At 62.6% G+C, this 9,399-nt stretch overlaps 3 protein-coding genes across 9 annotated transcripts in view; 1 reads left to right on the top strand and 2 right to left on the bottom strand.

Annotated features, from left to right (window-relative positions):
• PFKFB1 (6-phosphofructo-2-kinase/fructose-2,6-biphosphatase 1) overlaps positions 1–2,390 on the top strand; it is a 5,458-nt gene extending 3,068 nt beyond the window's left edge. Inside the window, exons 2-9 of the mRNA XM_075018471.1 lie at positions 70–191; positions 293–500; positions 1,194–1,340; positions 1,420–1,524; positions 1,606–1,735; positions 1,840–1,902; positions 2,042–2,106; positions 2,240–2,390. Coding sequence (XP_074874572.1) covers positions 70–191; positions 293–500; positions 1,194–1,340; positions 1,420–1,524; positions 1,606–1,735; positions 1,840–1,902; positions 2,042–2,106; positions 2,240–2,299 — 900 coding nt within the window. The 3' untranslated portion in view covers positions 2,300–2,390. The remainder of the gene's footprint in view (positions 1–69; positions 192–292; positions 501–1,193; positions 1,341–1,419; positions 1,525–1,605; positions 1,736–1,839; positions 1,903–2,041; positions 2,107–2,239) is intronic.
• LOC142025909 (non-structural maintenance of chromosomes element 3 homolog) lies at positions 2,352–4,472 on the bottom strand. 7 transcript variants are annotated; one of them, XM_075018630.1, is made up of 11 exons: positions 4,427–4,472; positions 4,205–4,293; positions 3,997–4,098; positions 3,840–3,903; positions 3,671–3,750; positions 3,511–3,605; positions 3,337–3,416; positions 3,221–3,263; positions 3,068–3,130; positions 2,614–2,696; positions 2,352–2,508 (listed from the first exon to the last, which is right to left on the bottom strand). In XM_075018630.1, exons 2-11 carry the CDS (start codon positions 4,244–4,246, stop codon positions 2,405–2,407), a joined length of 756 nt encoding a protein of 251 aa, XP_074874731.1. In that variant the 5' UTR covers positions 4,247–4,293; positions 4,427–4,472; the 3' UTR covers positions 2,352–2,404. The 7 variants fall into 7 exon arrangements, with proteins under 7 accessions (XP_074874731.1, XP_074874730.1, XP_074874733.1 ...); XM_075018629.1 differs by having other exon boundaries at positions 4,412–4,454; XM_075018632.1 differs by having other exon boundaries at positions 4,205–4,260; positions 4,412–4,454.
• A 1,090-nt stretch (positions 4,473–5,562) lies between these two features.
• Positions 5,563–9,185, bottom strand: GNL3L (G protein nucleolar 3 like). The gene is made up of 15 exons (XM_075018587.1): positions 9,068–9,185; positions 8,947–8,984; positions 8,733–8,834; positions 8,524–8,640; positions 8,357–8,428; positions 8,148–8,283; positions 7,932–8,035; positions 7,684–7,828; positions 7,514–7,601; positions 7,247–7,424; positions 6,693–6,835; positions 6,326–6,456; positions 6,102–6,223; positions 5,840–6,011; positions 5,563–5,716 (listed from the first exon to the last, which is right to left on the bottom strand). Exons 1-15 carry the CDS (start codon positions 9,078–9,080, stop codon positions 5,664–5,666), a joined length of 1,614 nt encoding a protein of 537 aa, XP_074874688.1. The 5' UTR covers positions 9,081–9,185; the 3' UTR covers positions 5,563–5,663.
• Between the last annotated feature and the right edge of the window lie 214 nt (positions 9,186–9,399).

Below are 9,399 nucleotides of genomic sequence, written 5' to 3'. Positions count from 1 at the left end.
ACACGATAAGGACCCTCAGGGGGAGCCCTGTGTCACCCCCCCAACCCCCAAAATCATGCCCCCCCCCAGCAAGTGAAGCTGAGCAGCCCCGACTACAAAGGCTGTGCCCAGGAAGAAGCGGTGGCCGACTTCCTCAAGCGCATCGAATGCTACAAAGCCACCTACGAGCCCCTGGATGAGGAGCTGGACAGGTGACACCAAACCCCACGGGCGTGCGTACGCGTCCCCTCAGCTTGGGGACCCCCCCCCGACTGATACGGGGCGTTATCCCCCCCCCCCGCCTTATCCCAAGCGGGCTGTCCTACATCAAGATTTTCGACGTGGGGTCGCGCTACCTGGCGAACCGGGTGCAGGGTCACGTCCAGAGCCGCATCGTTTATTACTTGATGAACATCCACGTCACGCCCCGCGCCATCTACCTCAGCCGTCACGGCGAGAGCCAGCTCAACCTGCGGGGACGCATCGGGGGAGACTCGGGGCTCTCCCCTCGGGGGAGGCAGGTGGGGTCGGGGACGGTGGGCCCGTGGGGTGGGCACGAGTGTGGAGGGGCTGGGGGGGGGAATAGGGAATGGAGGGGCGGGGCTAGGGGAGGGGCTAAGGGAGGCCACACCCAGCCCGCGGTTGCTGGGGGCAGGGCTGTGGACAAAGGGGTGGGGCTAATGGAGGGAGACACACCCCCAGTGGTTACTGCAGGTAGGGCTGGGGGCGGGGCTAACGGGGAAGGCCACACCCCCAGGTGGCAAGGGGCGGGGTTAACAGAGGAGGCCACACCCCCAGCTGTCACCATTGCCTAGGCCCACTTGCACAGAGGCAGGGCTAAGGGAGCAGGCCACACCCACGGGGGGTGGAGCCAGAAAAGGGCGTGGCCAAGGGATAAAGCCACACCCCCATAGTGTGGGTGGGAACGCAAAGGGGTGGAGCCAGGGGCACAAGCCACACCCCCAGGGCTTTATGCAAAGAGCTAGAAGCAAGCCACGCCTATGAGGGGTGGGGCTACCAGAAGGCAACACCCACTGGGAGGGGTGGGACTGAGAACAGACCACACCCCCAAGGGGGTGGAGCTAAAACAGCAAGGGGCTACCCCATCCCTTACCATTGCACAAGGGGCATCCAGGGGGAACCCCACCCTATGGGCGTGGCTGGGGTGGGGAAAATCCCACCCTATGGGCGTGTCCACCCCCCACCCCCCCCAGTATGCCCAGGCCCTGGCCGAATTCATCCGCAGCCAACGGATCCGGGAGCTGAAAGTTTGGACCAGCCACATGAAACGCACCATCGAGACGGCCGAGGCCCTGGGGGTCCCCTACGAGCAGTGGAAAGCCCTCAACGAGATCGACGCTGTGAGTCGCCCCCTCTTGTTTTGGGGTTTTTTGAGGGGGGGACACCCCCAAATCCCCCCCCCTCATCCCTACCCCGCAGGGCGTCTGCGAGGAGATGACCTACGAGGAAATCCAGGAGCGCTACCCCTACGAATTCGCCCTACGGGATCAGGACAAGTATCGTTACCGTTATCCCAAAGGCGAGGTAAACCCCCTCCCCCCAAATTAATGCAGCGTTTTGGGGGGGGACAACACACCCTCACCACGCCCCCCCCCCCCCCCAAAGTCCTACGAGGACCTGGTGCAGCGATTGGAACCCGTCATCATGGAGCTGGAACGGCAGGAGAACGTGTTGGTCGTCTGCCACCAAGCCGTCATGCGTTGCCTGTTGGCTTATTTCCTGGATAAAAGCGCGGGTGAGGGTTTTGGGGACAGTTAGGGACTTTTTGGGGACACCCCCAGACCCATTATCCCACCCCCAACACCCCCCCCTCTTTCCTTCCACCCCCCCACTGCCCAGATGAGCTGCCCTACCTCAAGTGTCCCCTACACACGGTGCTCAAGCTGACCCCCGTGGCTTACGGTGAGTGCGGCGATGTCCCCCCCAAAAAGGGGGCTGCGTCCCCCAAAATGGGACTCTGTGTGTTCCCCCCCCAAAAAAGGGGGACAACTCCCCCCCGTCAAGCTGTAGCCGGGTCCTTTCTCCCTCTGCGGGGAAGCAGGGTGCGAGGTGGAATCCATCTTCCTCAACATCGAAGCAGTGAACACCCACCGGGAGCGGCCTCAGGTAAAAAGGGGCTTTCCCCCATGTGTCCCCCCCCAAAAAAAAGAGGGGGGGCACCCCAAAAAAAGAGGGATGGCAGGGGGAGGCATTAGATTTTGGGGAGCCCTCCCACCCCCCGCATGTCTTCACTCCGCAGAACGTTGATGTCAGCCGCCCCCCAGCCGATGCCCTGGTCACCGTCCCCCACCATTATTGAGGGGTCCTTGGCAAGGGGGGGCCCAGGGCCCCCCCCCAAATTAAACCTTGCCTTAACGAAGCACTGAGCCTGGAAGTTGTGGGGCTGCACCCCAAAAGGGCACCTTTATTTTGGGTGGGTGGGGGGAATGCCAGGATTTCGGGGGGTCAGGGGGTGGCCTCGGCCTCGTTGTACTGGCTCATCCAAAACGTGGGGTCCTTCCCTTGGATCTGGGAGGGGGCGGGCAGAGGGGGGAGGAAAAAAAGAGGAGGGGTTGTTAAATCAAGCCCCGGGCCCCCCCCAAAACCCGGGGCCACCCCCCAACACGGCCTCACCTTTGCCACGAAGCGCAGCACATCCCTTTTGGAGGTCTCTTTGGCCGCCCGCGGCCCCCACTGGTAACTGAATTCGGGGGGGTCTGTCAGGGGGATGGGGGTGATCTCTAAATACCTGCAAGGGGCGGGGGGGGCATGGTGAAACCCCCCAACGCCTCTTGGGGGACCCTGAGGGGGTTGTCTGGCACTCCCCAGCCCCACGACAGACCTCTCAAGTCGCTGGGGGGAGGCGGGGGGGGGCCATGGGTTGTTTTTTTTTTTTTTTGATCTGCGGTGCGGTATAAACAGCCCGGCCGAGACTGGCGCCGGGGCTGCTCTGTGCGCACCGGGGGTTTTGGGGGGGGTGGGGGTGGGGCGGGGGGGGCACAAGACATGGGGGACCGCAAGGTCTGAAAAAAGGCAGGGGGGGACACCCCCACCCCCACAGTCTGGAAAAACAGACCCCCAGACTCACTTTTGCCGCACAAACTCCTCCGTCACCAACTTCTTGACGTCGCCGAAGACCTCGTGTCGTTCCCTGAGGGCGGTGGGGTTAACGAGGGGTGGCAGCAACAAGACTTGTCCCCCCCATTATCTGTGTATGTGCATGTGTCCCCCAATATCCTACCCTGGTTGCACCCGGAGCCGGCGGAGAAATTCCCAGACAGCACCTGGAAAAGGGGGTGTCAGTGGTGGGGGGGTGGCACTAAGGGGGAGTGGGGTACAGAAAGGGGGGGGGCTCACCATCTTTAGCCATGTTGCCCTTCATAAATATGAAGCTGAGGATGACGAGGAGGAGCCCTAGCTTTGCTGTCTGGTTGTCCCTGCAGCAGAGATGTGTGTCACCCACATGAACGGGGGACACACACTGATGGGGTCTGCTCCCCCCCTCCAAATCACCCAGCAGTAGCCCCTCACCGGTGCAGGTTCTCCCCCTCGGCGCGGGGCAGGTCGCTGGTGAGGATGTAAATATGGTGTTTGGTGTCAATCTCCACCAGCTGCAACCCAAATACCTGCAAAAAGCAAAGGGTTAATCTAACAGGGAGTTTCTCCCCCCCCCCCCCCAGAATACCCCCACCTGCTGCAGGGTCTTGCCTGCCCGGTTGACAATCTCTGAGTAGACATCTTTGTATTCCCGGATGACTTTCTTCAGCATATCTACAGGAAAAGGGAAGGGAATCCCTGAGAGACCCTGGATGCCTGAGCTCCCCAAGGGCACTAAGGTTTTTGGGGTCCCCTAAACTCACCTGCTCTCTTGATGGGGATTTTTTTCTGGTCTTTCACAAGCAAGAACTGAACCAGCTCGCTCACCTGCGAGGCAAAGACGAGGGAAAGGCTAAGAACTAGGTGATAACAGAGAAGGTAAGATACATCACTCCAGGAGAGGGGATTGCCTCGACCCACCTTCTGATTCACTTGATCCTGGGAGTGCCTCTCCAGGTTCCTCTGCACCTGGCTGTGCGTTGGCATCTGGCTCTGACTAAAATCCTCATCCCCATCACCCCCCTGAAGGGAAAGACCAAGAAGATACTGCTGCTGTGGAGGGGGAACCCCCCACTCAGGTGGGAAAGGGAAGAAAGAAGGCAGAGATGACGAGGAGGCAGCCTTTTACCTGAGACAAACCCGACCCTCTACTGCGCTTCCTCTGAGACATTTCTCACAGCAGCTCTGAGGAGAAAAGAAGCTCCAGGAGGGCTGAAACTGCGAAGAGACGTTCCTCACATCCCCTCCCCGCTTCTCCCGCTTCAACCAGACCACAAAACCCTCCCTCAACCCCCCCCTAAGGCCCGTTAAAACGACCCGGACCCGCCGCCGTTACCCGCTTCCCTCTCACCGCGCCTGCGCGCCGGCTCTCCCTTTGCGCATGCGCCCGCAGCGGCCCCGCCCACACCAGCCCGCCCCGCCTCCTATTGGCCCAAGCACCTCCTTTCTCCCCGCCCACTCCCCTTTTATCGCACCGCGATTGGGCGAGCGGCCGCCGCGCTTCGTTCCGCCCCCCCCCCCGTTCGCACGTGCGGGCCGGCGGCCGCGAGGCGCGCCTCGCGACCCCCCTCCCCTCCTCCCGTCAGGTGGCAAAAAAGGCGGGAAAACCCCTGCGCGCGCGCCGCGCCCCCCCCGTCCCCTCAGGGAGACAAAATGGCGCCCAACGGCAGCACCGCCTCGCATCCACCGCTAAAAACGAGATAAAAACAACTCCAAACAACCCAAAATGCCCGATTTTACCCTTCCCCTCGCCTAAATAAAAGTATTTAAAGCACTTCTGTTGCCCCCGTGTCTCCAGAGCCCTCCGCTGAGGCGGAGGAAGAGGCGACAAAATGGCGGCCGAGGCTGAGGGAAGCTCGTTACTCATGGCCATCCCCATGCGGTATGTGTGGGGGGCACCCCACACCCCAAAACCCCAGGGAAGCCTTCATCACTTGCCTGTGCAGCTAAGGACACCGTGAAGAGGTAAGGTGGAGAACTTAAGGGGGTGACCCTGTTCCTTTTGGGGGTGTACAAGGCGTTTTGGGGAGCAGTGGGGTGTGGCGGTGGGGATGCAGGATGGCTTTTGGGGTGCTCTGTATGGTTGGGGTGGCTCATTTGGTGTCAAGGGGTGGGGTATAGGCTGCCCCATAGGGATTGGGAAAAAGCGAAGAAATAGAAATACAGTATCCTAAATGAGGTGGACCCCCCCACCACTGTCCGTCCCCCCCAGTTGAGCCTCCCTTGATCCCAATTTTGGGGTTTACTACCTGAGCACTGCCTTTGCTGACTCAGCTGGAAAAACGGGGCTCCCCTCAAAATCGGGGGGGGGTCCACATCCCTATTCTGCGACACCCCCCCAGCTGATGAAATGGGATGAGCCCCCCAAAACCTCCACAGGGATTTGGGGGCCCCTCTCCTTCCCCCCCCGCCAAGCCTCTACAATTCAACCTCCAGGTTGAGAGACCCCCAGACCCCCCCCCCCAAAAAAACTCTGTACCTCTCAGATGCAACCCCATACTGCCCATGCTTTTATTTAAAAAAGGGGGCTTTTTTAACCATTTCTTGCTTTAAAAAAATAATAAATCTTTGCTGCAAACACCTTGCCGTCAGAACTGCATGGCCGCCTCCAGTGTCTCCGAAAGCTTTGTGGCGATTTTCTCTGCAGGATAGGAGGACAGTCCCAGTTTGGGGGGGATCAGAAGGATTTTGGAGGGGGTCAGGGAGGTTTTGGGGAATTCACAGGGGTTTTGGGGGCTTGGGAAAAGGAGGTGTCTTTACTCACCCGCTCTTTTTTGTAGCTTTTTCCTCCGTTTGCTGGCAGCCCGCAGCCCCTGGCCCTGTAACAGGGGGTGGAGGGCAGCCACCTCCTCCAAACAGGGGGCACGGGGTACAGACCCTTCCCCGCTGCCCGCCGTCTTCACCCGGGGCTTCAGCTCCACCGTCACCTTGCCGAGCTGGGGTGGAAGGCATCAAAGATAAACCCATCAGCCCCGCCGCCTCCAAAAAAACCCAGCCTCTCAGCAAACCCCTAATTCTTTCTGCACCTCCAGGTCACCATCATCATCTTCCATGGCTACTTCTTCCTCCCCGCCGGATTTCTCCTCCTCTTCCTCCGCCTCGGGGATACACGGGGACAGCCCAATGCCCGTCACTGTCACTGGTACAGCTACGGGGGGGGGACGACGGAGGTGTCAGGTGAGCTTTGGGGGGGGGTGTGTGTCACCCCAGCATGCAAAGCTGGGGCAGGGGGGGATCCCCTACTTCTCACCTGCCAGCGCCTCGGCATCACCCCTCTCCAGTGCTTCCAGGTCAAGCGCCGGTCCCAGAGTTGTCAGGATTTGGGCCTCCAGCTGCACGCCCCGCGTTTCAGGGGGGTGGGTGTAGTAGGAGATCTTCCCGCTGTGGCAGAAAAGGGGGGAGTCAGGGAGTGGGGAGACCCCCTCCAGCCCCCCCCCAAGTTGGTCAGGGAGCAGGGACACCCCTCTAGCCCCCTAAAAAGGGGTTCAGGGTGTGAGGAGATCCCCTCCAGCCCCCCCAAGTTGGTCAGGGAGCAGGGACACCCCTCTAGCCCCCTAAAAAGGGGTTCAGGGTGTGGGGAGACCCCCCCCCCAGCTCCCCCCCCCCAACTCACCCACCTGGTCCAGTCACGCAGCAGGGCCACGGCAGCGGCGTGGGGGTCCGGCAGCCCCCCAGGACGGAGCCGGCCCTGTCGCCGGGCCAGGTGGGACAGGAATTGCCGGGGGTCGGCGCAGGGGGGGACCCCGTAAAGCTCGCTCAGCTGTTTTGGGGTGGGGAAACACAGAATATCACACACACAGGGTCTCGTCACGTCTTCCCACGCTGTTGGCATTCTGCAGCCCCCACTTCTCCCTTTGGCTCCCCGCTTTGGGCCCAAAACGGGGTGGAAATGCCAAAAGAGGGGACCCCCCCCCCCAAAAAACCAACCCAACCCTCACCGTTGCCACAGCAAAAGGGGTTCCCACATACCCTTAGTCCCCCCAAGGGGGGGGTCCCCAACACCCTTAGTCTCCATAGCAACAGGCCTAAGCCCCCAAGGGGGGGTCCCCAACACCCCTAGTCGCCATGGCGACAGGCCTAAGCCCCCCCAGACACCCCAGTTACCATGACGACAGGCCTAAGCCCCCAAGGTGGGGGTCTCCACTCCCCCTGGGGGGGGTCCCCCACCCACCTGCTCGGGGGGGCAGCGGCGCAGGATGGCGGCGGCGGGGCTCAGGGGGTCCCGTAAGCGTTGGGGGGCCAGGGCTCCCCTCAGGGGGGCGGCGGAGGGGGGGGCCCCCGTCGCCATGACGACGCCGGGACAGTCCAACAGTTGGATGTGACGGTCCAGCTGCACCGCCTGCAGGCACCTGAAAGGGGGCGGGGCTTCATAATCCCCTCCCACATGGAGGGGTGGGGCCAACCCAGGCTCCTCCCCCCCCCCGGGGGTGGGGCTCACCTGGTGACACCCGGTGCAGCCCCCACCCCGCAGGCCCGGCTCCGCTTCAGGCTGTTGATGAGGCTGCTCTTGCCCACGTTGGGGTACCCTGAGAGGCGGGAGGGGGTCGCAATTAGCAGTTTATCCCCAAAACGTGCCCCCGCCCCATCTCGCAGACCCCCCCCGCTCACCCACGACACCCACGGTGATGGTCGTTTTCACCTCCCCGGAGCGGCTGTAGTTGGCCAGGACGCGGAGTAAACAGTCGGCACCCACGCAGGCCCCCCCGGCCAGGACCTCCTCCGGGGCCGTCGCTGCCGGCAGCCGGCTCTGCTTCTGTAGGGTCAGGGTGGGGGGTACATCAGGGTGAGGGGGTGTCCCTGCTGTGACCCCCACCATAAAGCAACCCCCCCCCCCTTTTGCCTTCCAGAGACCCCACCAGGTTGCGGCTCTGCTGCTGCGTGCACGCCTTGAAAGCCACGGTGGGGAACTCGGCTCGCAGGTACTTCAGCCACGCCGCCACCACGTCCCGCGGCACCAGATCTGGGGGCGGTAGGGTGGCAAAAAGAGGCAAAAAAAAGGTGTCTCCCCATTGTGTGCAGGAAATAGGGACCCCCACGGCCCCTAATAAATCTCCCCCTCCTCAAACACGTACCGATCTTGTTGAGGACGAGCACCAGGCGCTGGCGGTGCCCGGCCTGCTGGACGGCGGCCTCCAGCTGCGGGCTGCGGCAGCCCTGGGGGTCACGTGCATCCAGCACCTCCAGGACCACATCAGATGCTGCCAACACCTACCAAAAAAAGGGGGTTCAGACCCCTGTCCCCCCCCAAAACCCCGCCGCCACCCCCCCTCCAAGGACTCACCTTGCGCAACTCCCTCCCGTACTGCCGCAGCGACGCCTCTTCTTGCGCATCAGGCTGGGTCATCACCGCCTCCTACGCGACACCCTGCGTTATGGGGGAGGGCACCCCACTATCTGAAGGACACCCCCCCCCCCCCAAAAAAAACCAGGGGTACCCCAACATCCCACCTTGCGCTCGAACTCCCGCTGCCGTCGCAGGGCGTCGTGCTGCAACCCGGCCAGACTCCGCCGCCGTCCCACCTCCGTCTCCCGGGCCTCCTCCCGACGACGCCGGGCCTCTGCCGCCTGCAGGGATGTGGTGGGGGGGGGTTCAAAACTTGGGGGGGAGCAACCCCAAACTTCCCCCCCCTCCCCCATTGATCTATTTCTTTTTTTACCCTTTTCTGCCTGTTTTCGTTCTGCTGCTGGACGTGGGCGGCGAAGCGGCCCAGCTGTGGCACCCCCGGGTCCTTCTTAACTGCTGCCTTAGCGCGTTTTCCCTGGGGGGGGAACACACACGGTGTGGGGGGGTTGGCACCCCCAAACCAGACCGGTGCCCCCGTCCCCCGGGCTTTGTGGGGGGGCGGTAACCCTCGGCGGGTCGACCCTCACCTGGACCCTCTTCTTTCGGGCAGCTTCGACTTGTCGCCCTGCGGAGAGGGGCAGAGTGAAGGGGGGGTGTCCCCCAAACCCTTCCCAACTCCCCCCCCCCCCAAATCCCCCCAGGACTGACGGGAGCGAGTCATGGCTGTGTCGTGTGTCGCCCCCCCCGCCGGTAAGGGATCACGCCTCTGGCGCTGTGTTTCTGCGTCACTTCCGGCGCGACGGGGAAACGTCCGTCCCTTGTTAGTGAAGGAACACCGCGTTTTCCGGCGAGCGTGCTCCGCTGCCACACCCAAGATGGCCGCCTCGGGAACTCCACCGCCACACTCAAGATGGCCGCCACACCCAAGATGGCTGACACGCCGTGCCGAAGGTAGTGCACCGGCCACACTCAAGATGGCCGAGCCCCCCCCCCCCCCCGGTTTACCGCCACACTCAAGATGGCCGCCGCGCCGCGTCATA

This window comes from Buteo buteo, chromosome 30 (genome assembly GCF_964188355.1).
Source record: "Buteo buteo chromosome 30, bButBut1.hap1.1, whole genome shotgun sequence".
Lineage (NCBI taxonomy): Eukaryota > Metazoa > Chordata > Aves > Accipitriformes > Accipitridae > Buteo > Buteo buteo.
The sequence above is the reverse complement of the archived record's forward strand: the minus strand, read 5'-3'. Positions and strand labels throughout refer to the sequence as shown.